This window comes from Musca vetustissima, unplaced genomic scaffold (assembly GCF_032173495.1).
Source record: "Musca vetustissima isolate MV318-11 ecotype Yass unplaced genomic scaffold, APGP_CSIRO_Mvet_v1 utg8492, whole genome shotgun sequence".
Taxonomy (NCBI): Eukaryota; Metazoa; Arthropoda; class Insecta; order Diptera; family Muscidae; genus Musca; species Musca vetustissima.
The window spans coordinates 1-14925 of record NW_026888927.1 but is presented as its reverse complement, the minus strand read 5'-3'; the positions used below and the strand labels follow the sequence as shown (position 1 = coordinate 14925).

Sequence of the window (14925 nt, the reverse complement as noted above, 5' to 3'; positions counted from 1 at the left end):
GGAATTTGTGTATTTTTTGTTAGGGATTTGTTGTTGGGTTAATTCGTTAACACCATCTTTGTTGAGCATCACATTAATTGCAGAACAGAATGATTGGATTGTTGGTCGTTTCGTTTATAATTCACACACTTTTTCTGCACCTATGGGCGAAGAAGAGGTGGAGGCCCACTCTGTCTTGTTTCTTTGCTTTCGACTGACAATGACGACCGACAATGACGACGTGATGACGAATCGAATAACTCCCGCGACAGGTGCCTCAACTCTTGCTCCGCCAGCCACTCACACTTGCAAACAACCACTTATTCACCGGACTGGATTGTTGTTATTGTTATAGTACTACTATATACTCATACTCCACTCCATTAATGGTTATTGCGTTTCTATCAGTGGTTATTATGGTGGCTAACAAATCGCTTGGAATGGAATGGCAGTGACCGAAAATGTTGTACACCACCTTTTCCACTGTTTTTATTTCACTAATCGCTGTGTTTTGCCTTCGTGGTTTTCTTTTTCTTATTTTTCATTTCCATTTTGCATTCTTTTGCCTTTTATTCTATCCACTCCCTCACACAGAGCAGAGAACCAAACACAACACTTATGAATTTTCTTCAAATCTTTGATATTTGCGACGCGATTTTCATTCCGAATTTATTAATTTGACGTAAACGAGCACTTGCATTTCACTTTTATTGTAAATTGACAACTTTCTGTTGGGTAATTATTGGGAAAAATCGTTGTAAAAAATTCTTTTTCGTGCGCTGTGTGTTGGATTGGTTGCGATTTGCGACTAATCGATTAATCGACTATTTATCTATCACTTCTGAATGACAATCTTAAGCGGTGTACACACTAGCACTTTTGAATGACACTCGACCATTTTTTGCTTGTTTAATAGTTTGGCATCTCATGTTTGTCATTCATTAGCCAAATACAAAAATGGACATTCAGTAAAGCACTCAAAAGTGTTAGTATGTACACCGCTTTAAGAAGCAATCGTTATCATTAATTTGGTTGGAAATTTAATAGCGCATTTACATACACACTTTTTTATCATTAATTTGGATATTTAAATTTAATACTGTCAGCTGGTATTTGTTTACATATACACACACACTTGTTTACAAAAAGAAAAGTTATAACCATGGTATAATTATTATAAGGCAAGGTATATTTAATAAGGTAGCACTTGGACAAATAAATTTGTAATGTTGAACCAAAAAATTAAAAAGCAAAATAAAAAATGAAAATCTCCGAATTTCGAATAGCTTTTTTGGCAATACTTTTATTAACATTTTCTACACACACACTGTTTGTTTACAAAATATTTTTGACATATCAAAATAGTATTTGTTGTATTACCATGCGGCTACCTTGTATATCTACCTTGTTATAAGGTAGGGCACAGCTACCAACTGATTACAATTTTTTCTCAAGGTGGCTTGTTCCATCAAATCAAAATACATATTTTGTGTATGTGTGTGTATTGTTTTGAATACAATGTCAAATAAATTCAAAATAAATTGAAATATATTCAAATTTAATAAAATAAAAATAAAGTTTTTAACATGTTCCTCTGGAAGTAATTACTTTGTTATGGATGAAACAAACATTTGATTGTATTCCCTACTGGATTTTGGGAAGAAATCATAACCTTTCATACATTTTTCGCGTTTTTAGTTTTGTGTTGAAAAAATGTCAAATAAACACAAACACTTGTTGCGTATATTTATTTTATTTTTGGCAGAAGTTGAAGAAATCATAACCTTTCATATATTTTTCGCGTTTTTAGTTTTGTGTTGAAAAAATTTCAAATAAACACAAACACTTGTTGCGTATATTTATTTTATTTTTGGCAGAAGTTGCTTTTTTGTTATTCACCTTAAACTGCCCTACCTTGTATTATTGTACCACGGTTATTACCACGAATTTAAAAAAAATAAGATTGTAACTCAATTTTTTATTGGAATTTGATAAACACATTTTTTTTTATTTCTCTAAATACGTATTTTCGCTATTCTCTTAAATGAGAATCATTTCAGCCGCTCAGTGCACATATCGGAGAAATTCGATGAAATATGATGTTTTTTTAAATATATTTAATGATACGAATTCAACTATATAATGTAGCATCTAAAAAGTTAAATTAAGTATATGAAGTTATAACTATTCCAAGAACTTTGTTACGTAAATTTAATATTTTTTTCAAAAAGTGGAGTTAATCTATGTGCACCCGGTGGTCCATTTAATGAGAACAGTTGCAACATTAGGTGTGTCTGGTTACTTTTCCAGTAACATTTATTCAGTAAGTTCTAGTTCAGAGAGTAAGCCTATTTTACGCTCTTTTGAGATAATACTGAGAAAAGTAAACAGACAACATTTAGTAAGATTTAGCAAATAAACAGCTGATTCAAGAAAACATTTGATTTGCGCCAAAAATAAACAAACAAAGACACAATTATTTGTATTGCATTTAATATTAAAAATAACATGAACAATAAATGAAAATTTGATTTGGTATGTTCCCCGGGAACATTTAAGCTTTCTGCATCAATACATTGCCCTCTATCTGGAACTTGCTAAAAATATATAAGGACTTATTTTCTAATTTAATGAAACTTTGCATTACTTACGAATTTTCTTCCATTTTCTGTAATTTGTATACAACTTAACTTCTAATTGAACTTTGCAAATTAAAAAAATGTTTTGAATAATTTTTGTGTTTGGACATAAAAAAGCTGGTCCAAAAATGGCTGAGTTTGCAAAATCTTACTGCATAAAATTCTTTCAGTAAACTCCAGTAAGTTTGTTGTTGTTGTTGAACTGTCAAACTTGCTCTCTCACTTCACTCTCTTTTACTGGATTTTTGGGTAAGCAGACAACATTTGGTAACAATTGTTACCAAACCTTAACAAGCATTGGTATTCATTTACCAGCCCATTTAAAATCTTAAAAATAAAAAAATCGGGAATGGGAGGGGGGGTTTCCCTTAAGATGAGTGCAGTAGTGTTACTGAGATGCTCCAAATGACATTAACAACTTTTTTTTATTTCTGTCGAACTAATGGTAGTTAAGGCAAGATCCGTTATGTTATTGTTGAACTGTTTTAAACAACCCACGAAACACTACACTGTACTAAATAGCTCTCTTTTTACTGGATTTTTGGGTGCAAAATCACTCGATTTTACATTTTCTTCGTATCATAAAGGAAAATTCGTTATCGTAGTAAAAAGTAGTAGATTCTTGCATTACGGGAACGGACCAATCGAGCTATTTAGTACAGTGTAGTGTTTCGTGGGTTGTTTAAAATTAATGACGCTAGAATCAAGAGATGCAGTTAGCGTAATAACATAATCGGATCTTGCCTTAACTACCATTAGTTCGACAGAAATAAAAAAAAGTTGTTAATGTCATTTGGAGCATCTCAGTAACACTACTGCACTCATCTTAAGGGAAACCCCCCCTCCCATTCCCGATTTTTTTATTTTTAAGATTTTAAATGGGCTGGTAAATGAATACCAATGCTTGTTAAGGTTTGTAACTATGCACATATATATTTGAAGATTTAAAAAGGAAGGCAAATAATTTACAAATGGTCTGTTCCCGTACTGCAAGAATCTACTACTTTTTACCACGATAACGAATTTTTCTTTGTGATATCGAAGAAAATAGTAAAATCGAGTAGATTCTTGCTGTACGGGAACATTCCAAAAATTTGGTTGTTGTTGTTTTGTTGTTGTTTTTGGTAATTTAAGAAAAGTTCTTATTTTAATATTTTGATGGCAGGAGTTATCATCCTCACTGGAACATCGGAATCCGAAAATTCAAACGGTGTTAGAAAGAGTACATACCTGGCTCTCGTATGAACTAGGATTATTGACTTCGCGCAACAATTAACAAAGTTAAAAAATAAGGAAGATCTTCACCAATTGGCTTTATCCTAGTTCATGCGAGAGCTATACACTCCCAGAGAAACGTGTCAAAATTTGGAACCGATTGGATTATTAGTTTTTGAGTTATCGTGCCCGCCATTCGTAAAACACTGCTTCGAGAAAAATGCCTTTAAAGTTTGAGAATCATTCTTGCCGTCACTTGATGCTGACACAATAGATCGGCTATATCATCAAGAGTTCTTGTGATTTTCACTTGAAATTTTGTAGGGACATTCTACAATTAGGGTAAATTCGAATTAAATAAAAAAAAAAATTACAATCATTTGATATTACATTTAATAATTCATAACTTTCTATGTTCTCTAAGAAAAGTCGCACAAATGAATTTCATCGTCGCCTGCAAGCTAAAATGGACTTCTTCGGGAAATAAAACTATGTTCAGGGCAGCCAGCACATTTTGGTTAAAAAATGCTGCAAGTATGCCCATAGGTCCATTTTCGATTTTATATCCCTTATAGTAACTTGAGCAGAGCACCGTTTCCGCAATTGTGGACTGAATTTATATTCGTCATCTATTTCAGATATAAAGAAAAATTTGTTATCGTAGTAAATACTTTCGCCATTTGAAAAAAAGAAATGTACATATAGTGGATTGAGCATATTTTTGGACAAGCATACTGTGAACCGGATTTATGTCTGTCGCAAATGCAACGAATTAATTTCAGTTGTTCAAACTGTAAAGTGCACTGATGTTCTTACTCCGTCATTCATTGAGGATTGTGGTCTGGAAAATGCAACTTGCAAGAAAATTGTCAACTTTTTCTTTGAGATTATTTATTCTGCAAGGTAAACAAATTTGTCTCCTAGAAAATTGTGTGTGTTTTTTTCTCCCCAAGAGCAAAGTTAGTATCTTGTTGAATTCAGGGGTTTCCTCAGGAACAACTACCTTCTTTTTTGAATAGAAAGTTTTGCTCGATGATTCTCAACCTCGTTTCGTAAAATTTGTTCTTTTGTCTGTGAACCTTCCCCCTATATTTGAGATTTCTTTGAGATTATTTATTCTGCAAGATAAACAAATTTTTCTCCTAGAAAATTGTGTGTGTTTTTTTCTCCCCAAGAGCAAAGTTAGTATCTTGTTGAATTCGGGGTTTTCCTCAGGAACAACTACCTTCTTTTTTGAATAGAAAGTTTTGCCGGATGATTCTCAACCTCGTTTCGTAAAATTTGTTCTTTTGTCTGTGAACCTTCCCCCTATCCTGTTCTGTTATATTCTAAACTACTTTTTACACTATATTCTAAAAAAAATCATTGCTGGTATTTAAAGCAATACTGTTGAATCCAATGGCTATAACTAAAAAATTCAACATAGATAAAATAAAGGCTTAATGCAATTGGGCCAGAAGAATCTACTACTTTTTACTACGATAACAAATTTCTTGCAGTACGGGAACAGACCATATATATTTTTACCCTTCATAAACCTTTGTCTCCATTTCGCAGACATATGATTCCAATTTTTTCATAATTTTACTTTTGACAACATTAAGCTTTCAAAATTTATATGAGAAAATTCTCCTTCGAAATCTACGCCCAACATGTGTCCAGTAGCACAGAATTTTCTTTGTATATACATTATGTCCCAATACATTAATGTTCTACGCCTAATAGTACGTTTACATTTAACCGGATTTCGTTAACCCAGTGGGTTTCAATTGTCAATTCCTTTGCATATATGTCAAATAAATCCTCATGAAGTAGGTTAACCCGGTAAAAAGTTCTAATGTACAAGGAGTTTAAGGATATACCCTAAAAAATATTTTGAAAAATGTACTCCTATGATAACTATTGAAAAATATTTTCAAAGTTTTTGCCTAAAAATAGACCTCGAAAATTATTTTGAAAATCTACGCCTGGGATAAACCTTAAAAAAGATATTTCAAAAAACTAAGCCTAAAAATATGCCGTGAAAAATATGGTTAAAAAATAGAAACATTATTTTTCTACGTCTTTTAAGCAATATTTAAAAAAATCCACATCCAAGTGTTGACTTTGTGACAGGTACAGGACTCTGATAAGTTTCTAACATATATAAATTTGTCTCAATATGTAAGCTAATATTTAGTATATTAACATATCAACAATAGTTAATATTGCATGAAAACTATTTGTCACTACTGTACACTTTTTTTGAATTTTCACTTGTTGTGATTTTGTTTTGTAGTCCGCCAAAACAAAAACCGGATTTAGAAAAATTAAAAAAAAAAACAATATTGTGTTTTTGCAGACATAGGCCAACAACAATGGATTGTGAGAGATTGATTTTTGTCTCTTCTTCATCAAAGCAGCGGTACCTCCCCGCTGGTCGACTAACTGACTGATAAACTGTTAAACAGTTCAATTTAGTTATCAGCGATTGCTTTCATACATCGGTTGTAATACATTCGGGTAGTGAGCGGTGTGAAACAGCTTGTATTAGAGATATGTCCAGATTTAATTATTTATTGTTCGGAGGGTTGTGTTTGATGATTGGCCTACAGCTGGTCCTGGGTCAAGTAGGCTTCCCGGAAGGTGTGGATCAAGATAAAGCGAAAGCTAATCTAAATGTGAGTTAAAGAAAATAAGCCAGACTTAAAAACGGGAAAATATTAATGCCAATACGTGTGTATTTGTGTGGGTAACATTGAAATATTAATTATGAAAACAAAAACTCGAAGATTGAGTTGAAAAAAGTCACAAAATTGTAAATATTGCGTAATTTAAGCATTGATTTAATATTTTGCCTTATTTTGAATAAAATTCAGCATGTCGCGAATTTATTTATAGATACTTGTTTATCTGATTTAAAGTACCAGACTATAGTTATGAACATTTGCACAAATATTAAATTTTGCAATCAATATTTTACTCGAATATCGGAATACTCGAAATCGGTGAACCCAAATACAGTAGCCTCTCAATTAACTGATAATCGAAATTATCGGGGAACGAACAATAATTATTTTGTTATTAATTATTTTTCATCTTTTTAACGTTATTATCTCTGTTATTCGGGATTATAAGTTATTCGACAACTTTTCAATAATGAATGACACTGCAAAATAAAATATTTAAATTAACATTTTGGAATTTGTTATAAATATTTTTAAACCATATCTACACAAGCATCAGAAAATATTTGAATTGTTTATTAAATAGAGTTCAAATACCTAACCCCTATTCATAAATTGTTTTTTTTTTATTTCTTTAAGGGTCGCACGCCAATTTATATACCCTCAAGATGTAAAGCCCATGAACTATTATATCCCGGTGATCAAAAAGACGATTGGGTTTGCGATTGTGCTCCTGGTAAGTAATGATTACTCCCAAATGCCTAATGTGTTTCATAATTCATTTGCAATTGCCTCGTTTCAGCCGCTCTCTATTATCCTGAAAGTGATGGTTGTTTTCCCGCTTTTCGACAAGGCCCATGTCCACCAAATCAAATTTTAGTGCTTGGCAACAACAACATAATACCTGAATGTATCCCAAACGCCTGCCAAGTCGATGGCCAAATACAAATACAAAAAGTGTGCTATGAATTGGGCAAACCTGGACCCTGTCCAAGTTCTCATTTAAACTATGTACTTGGCGTTGATCCAAAAACGATGCATATTGATTGTGTTATACCGTTTGTGTCTTTAGCAAGTAGATTCGGTATGGAAACGCCATCTCCATATGATCTTAGCAAGGCTGAAATCTGTGCTCGTGGCTCTAAAAGAGCAATACAAGGCACATGTCCAAATCGAAAATAAAGTAGCATAGCAAAAATTTATTTTTTTTATCAATTTTGACAATACAAATTTACAATTAAAAAACATCAAATATATACTAAATAACAACTATAAGAAATCAACCATTTTTGTAACACTTCAATAAAAACAAGTTCATGACTCTTTATCCTTAATGCGATTTCTTTTGGGCTTTTGTAGTGAGGCCGGCTCCAATGGGGCATCTTTAAGGGATCTTAACTCGGTTGATCCATCATCATCATCTTCTTCGGCCAAGCCATCTACTGAATCTTCGGCTGATGCTTCCATTTTTAACATATTGTTTTCAAACGAGGCCAAGAAAGAACTTTCCTCATATTCTGGCCATTTACGGAACATTGAATATAATGTTAGAAATTGACCAGGCGTAAGATCACCAAACTGCGTGTATATGTTGATATTTGGATAATAATCACGATTACTAATTGTCTTGCAGGGTGTTGAATATTTCGGCAATTTACTAATATCCTCATCCGGATATAACAATGTTGAGACTTCTGTTTGGCGTTTATTTACAATGAGTCTAGGACCACAGCCGGGTATCCATTTCCTGTAAGAAATCAAAATTATTTTTTCGATTTTTTAACGTTAGTTGTGGTGGCTTACTCTAAATTTGGTATAATACGATTGCGTCGACTAACACAATTCTGTTTTATAAAGTACCAAAGAGCAGGCAAATCTTCTGCTGCAACAAAATCAAATATATTTCTCCTCGGTACGACTTTAACAAGATAGAGATGCTCGGGATTTATAGAACGAACCTATAAGGAATATAAACATGAATTGTATTGAAATATTTTGTCAATAGGAGTATACAGAAAGAAGCAATATAGAATAAATTATTTTCATCCTATACATACATACCCTTCTCAGTTTACTGCCCTTCGATGTATTGTATTCTGTTTGTTGCGGCAGGAAATCATCTCGTGGCAGATACGCTATAAATTTATACTCGAAAAATATTTGAAATAGTATTGTGGTCGATCTATATATCATATAGCCAATGTCATTTGTGCAGGTTAAATGCTAAAATTAATTAAACAGATTTTATGGACAATTACAACAACATTTGCTAACCATTTAACTAACCAAATATAGTGGCGGTGGCAATATAAAATACATCTCTGCTCGGCCCATGCTTAGATAGCTATTTTGGAAAACAATCGAGTTAATGAGATGTTTGAAGAATTGATATGAACCGATGGCACCAAACATCAGCATATTGCAATCTGAAACACAAAGACCAATAAATGAAAATGGATTTTTTAATAGAAAGCTGTATTCCTCGTCCTACCTTCATTATATGCCTTTCGCGGAATATCTCTCAGAACCTCCTCCACTCTGGTGCCATTATCCATTTTATCTTGATAGACAAGTTTCCAAATATTCGTGAAATCGCAATGTTTCACTTTCACCTTATCCGGATACAGGGAATGCATTTCTTGCAGATTATCCATGAAGAAATCCATCGATTCCATAAGTAAAATTTTCCTAAACGTATCCTCTCGATCGAGTAATTTACGTGTAAATAAACCAATTCCTGGATTTATTTCCAAAATGGTGTCGCATGGACTCTGCTTTAAGTATGGATCTAGAAGTTCATCCACCGCCGTTGCCGCCTTATTATTGGCCAAATACATTAGGGCGGGAGTCTTTTGTTTTTTACTCAGTAACTTGTCCGGAAATAGGTTACCATAATGTTGCTTCTTCTGGCCAAATGTCTTTAGATCAGTCTTGGTTGCGTAAAAGCGCTGCAGTTGCCATTGTATATTGATTGTTTTCAAGATTCTGTTTGAGAGTGACATATTTACTTTATGTTGATTTGGTTGTTATTTCAGTCTATTCAATTCCAAGCTCAATTCGTGCGTTGAGCCAAATCTCCTACCGGTCTAATTTTAATACGTTGCACATGCTACGAATACGGAGAGACGGCAGAGAATGTCTAATAAAAATCAAAATCGAAACAATATAGCGAGAGGTATTGTTTACGAATGAGGATGATGCATAATGGCGTTATCAACTCTTTGTTTAGAAAGAGACATGGAAGAATGTCACAAAATAGAAATGCAGAATAAATATAAGAAACTATATGTTTTCGAGAAATAGAACGAGAATATATCGGTCGGATACGGGAACTAGGCTGCCCAACATAATAATAATAACAATAATAATAAATCGCTAAGGACCACAACAAAACGAACGTTGGAGAGCGGTTAAATAGAGTTTTACAGATCGTTAACAGTTGAAATAATAAAAGGTAACAGCAAATGTTGTTGTACAAAAAACGATACAACAACCACATGGAAATTTGTTGTTGCCCAACTCATTTGACAGAAAAATGTAAACAAACAAACAAATTATCATCAAATTATTTTTATTTTGAAAATGGAATATTTTCGGAGTAAAGTGATTGACTGACTGATTTAAAGATTCACCAACGCCCAGACGAAACGGCTGAAGCTAGAATCTTAAAATTTTTGGTGAGTGTCACTCTTGGTCCAATTGTGACAGATAAGGCTGGGTTTTTGGAAATTCGTACTAGAACTGGAAGAAAAGTACTAAATATGATATCATTTGTATTTGGCGAACCAGTAGAGCTAGAACTCTGAAATTTGGATTGAGGGTCACTGATGGAGTGTAGGATAGATGTACCAAAGGTTTTTGGAAATTCGAACTACAACTATCCGAAATGTACGAAAATGTACTAAATTTGGTACAATTTTGTAGCATGAGAACGGATAGAGCTAAAAGCTTGAAATTTGGAATGCGAATTAGGGTTGGGAAGTAGGGTCGATATAAGGAGATGGTTTTGAAACCGTGTACTCATGTGTACGAAAAGTACTATATGGTACTATATTTGGTACAAATTTGATTTGGAGGTACAAATGGAGCTAGAATCCTGAAAATTGAAAGTAACATTACCGTCGGAGTATAGGATTGTGATATGTACGTAGTTTTGGAAATTTGTTACTTATGTGTACGAAAAGTACTAAATCGTACTATAATTGGTACAATTTGGATTTGGGTGAACCGATAGAGCGGGAACAATAAAATTTGGAGTCAGGATCACTGTAGGGGTGTAGGATTGGGGTCAGGACTCAGTTTAAGACATTATTACTTATGGGTACTAAATGGTACTAAATTTGGTACAATTTGAATTTTAGGTGAACAAATTGAGCTAGAATCATGAAATTTGGAGACAGGATCATTGTTGAGGTGTAAGATTGAGATATGTAGGGAGTTCTAAAAATTTGTACTAATGTGTACTAAATTTGGTACAATTTAATTTGTGGGTGAACCGATGGAATTGGAATCCTGAAACTTGGATTTAGGATCACTGTGGGGGTGTTGGTTTGAGTTAAGTAGGAAGTTTTGGAAATTCGTACCACTGTGTACTAAATTTGGTACAATTTGAATTGTGGGTGAACCGATAGAGTTGGAATCCTGAAATTTAGATTTTAGAGCACTGTGGGGGTGTTGGTTTGGGTTAAGTTGGAAGTTTTTGAAATTCGTACTAAATGGTACTAAATTTGGTACAATTTGAATTTTAGGTGAACCAATTGAGCTAGAATCATGAAATTTGGAGTCAGGATCATAGTTGAGGTTTAAGATTGAGATATGTAGGGAGCTTTAAAAATTTGTACTAATGTGTACTAAATTTGGTACAATTTAAATTGTGGGTGAACCGATAGAGTTGGAATCCTGAAACTTGGATTTAGGATCACTGTGGGGGTGTTGGTTTGAGTTAAGTAGGAAGTTGTGGAAATTCGTACCACTGTGTACTAAATTTGGTACAATTTGAATTGTGGGTGAACCGATAGAGTTGGAATCCTGAAATTTAGATTTTAGAGCACTGTGGGGGTGTTGGTTTGGGTTAAGTTGGAAGTTTTTGAAATTCGTACTAAATGGTACTAAATTTGGTACAATTTGAATTTTAGGTGAACCAATTGAGCTAGAATCATGAAATTTGGAGTCAGGATCATTGTTGAGGTTTAAGATTGAGATATGTAGGGAGCTTTAAAAATTTGTACTAATGTGTACTAAATTTGGTACAATTTAAATAGTGGGTGAACCGATAGAGTTGGAATCCTGAAACTTGGATTTAGGATCAGTGTGGGGGTAGGATTGGGGTATGCAAGAAGTTTGGGAATTAGTACTACTGTGTACTAAATTTGGTACAATTTGAATTGTGAGTGAACTGATAGAGTTTGAATCCTAAAACATGGATTTAGCATCACTGTGGGGGTGTAGGACCGGGGTATGTAGGAAGTGTTGAAATTTTGTATTACTTTGTACTAAATTTTGTACAGTTTGAATTGTGGGCGAACCGATAGAATTGGTATCTTGAAACTTGGATTTAGGATCATTGTGGGGGTGTAGGATTGGGGTATGTAGGAAGTTTTAAAAATTCGTACAAATGTGTACTAAATTTTGTACAATTTAAATTTTTGGTGCACCAATACAGCTGGAATCCTGAAATTTGGAGTTAGGGTTACAGTTTGGGTTACAGTTTCAAAATAGTACCAAATGTGGATTTGAGTAAACCGATAGAGCTAGAATCTTGAAATTTGAAGTTAGGATCACTGTCGGGGTGTAGTATTGGGCTATGTAGAAAGTTTTGGACATTCGTAATAATGTTTACTAAATGGTACCAAATGGTGGTTAGGATCACTGTTGGGGGGTTCGAATGGGGTATGTAGGAAGTTTTGGAAATGTGTGTACTAAATGGCACTAGATTTGGCACAGTTTGGATTAAAAGTTAACCGATAGAGCTGAAATCTTGAAATTGAGTAATAAGATTTTCATTGGATTGCATGATGTAGGTAGTAATGCAAATTTGTACCTATGTGTATTAAATGGCACTAAATTTGAAACAAATTGGATTTAGGTGAACCGATAGAATCCTGAAATTTGAAATTAAGATTGGGGTATGTGGGAAGTGTTGGAAATTCGTATGTTAATGTAGGAAGTTATGACAATTTATATATTTATGTTTACTAACTGGTACTTAATTTGGATTTGGGTGAAGCTATATTTGAAATTTGGAAATTTAACTAAATGACACCAAATTTTGTATAGTGCTTGATTTATTTTGCGGTCAGAATTTGTGTGTTGGGTTGAGTACTATAAGAGAACATTGGTACTAAACGGTTTTAAAAGTGTTAATATTGGTTGGTATTGGGTTTTAAATACTTCCCACATTCGCTGACGAAGTAGCGGGTATATGCTAGCTGCAACATTTCAACACATGTGAGGAACATGCCGCAAAAAAAAAAACTTTCAACAATTTAAAAAAATTATGCCAAAAAGTCAATGTCCTATAAAACGAATCATCAGCATTAAACCAAACCAAAAAGAAAAACAAAACAACAATCAAAATTTTTCAATAATTTCAAGAATTTTCACATTAAGGCACTTGAAAGCGGTATGAATATGGTAACGATGGGCATGATGTGATGATGATGCCATAGTGCAAATAATTTGCTCAGATATTTGTCGAGTAAAAACAAAAACCGAAAAAACTACATAAGTTTTACAACAACAAAAACGCTCGATTACATGTCACACCAGTAGCAGCTGTCGCTCGTTGCAGGAAGAAGAGACAAAAAACAAAAAAAAACTGAATTCCTACAAAAATCCAAATTGAATGAGCCTCCCAATTGAACATATGACAAATTGTTGACACCATCTATCCATCCGAACGGGGAAAAAATTCTGACAGCAAATGCAGGGCAAAGGAAAAAAAAATTGGAAATTGTAGAAACATGTTGATATAGAAATGTAGTAATAATATTTGTGAGTCAGAATTTTTTTTTTGGGTGAAATCAAGATGAGTGACAGAAAAAAAATACAGAAAGCTAATATAGGTAAATCAGATTTAGATGATACGTAAAAAAAAGTTAGGAAAAATGGAAGAAAATGTTTATGAAGAAGGTGTGTCGAAAGATAGTTGGAACAGTCGATGGCATATCAGACAGAACGACGATATCGAAAAGTCTCGAATAAATGTTTATTCTTTATTTCATATCGCTTATAGTGACTAATGGTACCTTGACCGTCGTTAGAAGCGATTCCGACAGTAATAAATAAACGCCAAGGGAAAATTCCTAACATTCGACGGTGTTTTTAATTCCGCTGGTACTTGATTTGGTTCTATCTCTGAGAATTTTTTTCAAGCCTCTACATTTTTTAAATAATTTTCCGTTCTTGATGTTATTCTATTTTACCATTACACCACCCTCGTATCATTACAAATAGTGACTGAAACAAAATCAAGTAGAAAAATATTTCAATATTATTCAACAAAAATGACTCCATAGCTGCTTGACACCACGACAGACAGTGGGACACGCAAAAAAATGACAACTCCCCATGGTAAAGAAAAACATACGAAATATAGAAAACAAACAAAAACCAAGTGACTGACAGACACCAAGCGACAATTGCCTCACTAGTGAACAACATTATCACACGTGCATTTTCCATCATGAAGACATGCAGAAAGACAGACAGATAAACAGCATTTCTCCTAAGTTGAAAAGGATGTGGAGGGAAGGACGCACACAAATTTATCACTAAAGAAAAATGAAATATTTGTGTATGTGTGAGTATTTTTGTCAAATTATTTGTTTGCTTTTGCTGTAACTACAAAAAAAGAAGCTGAGGCTGCTGTTGCTGCCTCCATTGGCCTGCAAGGCATTGTCAAAGTCTAGGCAGGACGTTGAAAGAGTTAGCGGTCCGGGTACGTATATTGCCTAAAATACTGTTTGCATATTATTTCTGCTTTAGGCAACAGAAACATGATTATTTTTGTACAAAATAAAACTACAGAAAAGGAGAATAAAAAAACAGATTCAGACGACAACTGTGACTACTACTAACAGCAAAACGACGACGTCTACGACGGCAACAACAACAACAAATCGACGACAATAACGAAAACAAGATTTTGCCATCAAAAGACATTTGTCCTCCGACTGACTGCTGCACAATTTGGTGTAAAAGGCAATGCACAGTGGGTCAAAGATCACTTTTTTAAATATTTGTTTAAGCTTGACAAAAGACGAGGACTATATAAGGGTTAAGTATTGTCTCAAGGGCTAAAGAAGGCGTGGGTTTTTACAGAATATTTTTTCAAAGACTCACACAAGGCGTGGATTTTTTTAAAGAATATTTTTCAAGGACTACCACAAGGCGTGGATTTTTTTAAAGAATATTTTTCAAGAACT

At 33.7% G+C, this 14925-nt stretch overlaps 2 protein-coding genes across 2 annotated transcripts; one reads left to right on the top strand and one right to left on the bottom strand.

Annotated features, from left to right (window-relative positions):
- Positions 1–6370: 6370 nt before the first annotated feature.
- On the top strand, positions 6371–7681 carry LOC133336723 (uncharacterized). Its single transcript, XM_061545003.1, has 3 exons — positions 6371–6493; positions 7139–7235; positions 7302–7681. Exons 1-3 carry the CDS (start codon positions 6371–6373, stop codon positions 7679–7681), a joined length of 600 nt encoding a protein of 199 aa, XP_061400987.1.
- A 132-nt stretch (positions 7682–7813) lies between these two features.
- On the bottom strand, positions 7814–13165 carry LOC133336725 (dimethyladenosine transferase 2, mitochondrial). Its single transcript, XM_061545006.1, has 6 exons — positions 13113–13165; positions 8991–9484; positions 8786–8925; positions 8561–8722; positions 8303–8457; positions 7814–8246 (listed from the first exon to the last, which is right to left on the bottom strand). The coding sequence occupies exons 1-6, from the start codon at positions 13163–13165 to the stop codon at positions 7814–7816; spliced, it is 1437 nt and encodes a 478-aa protein (XP_061400990.1).
- Between the last annotated feature and the right edge of the window lie 1760 nt (positions 13166–14925).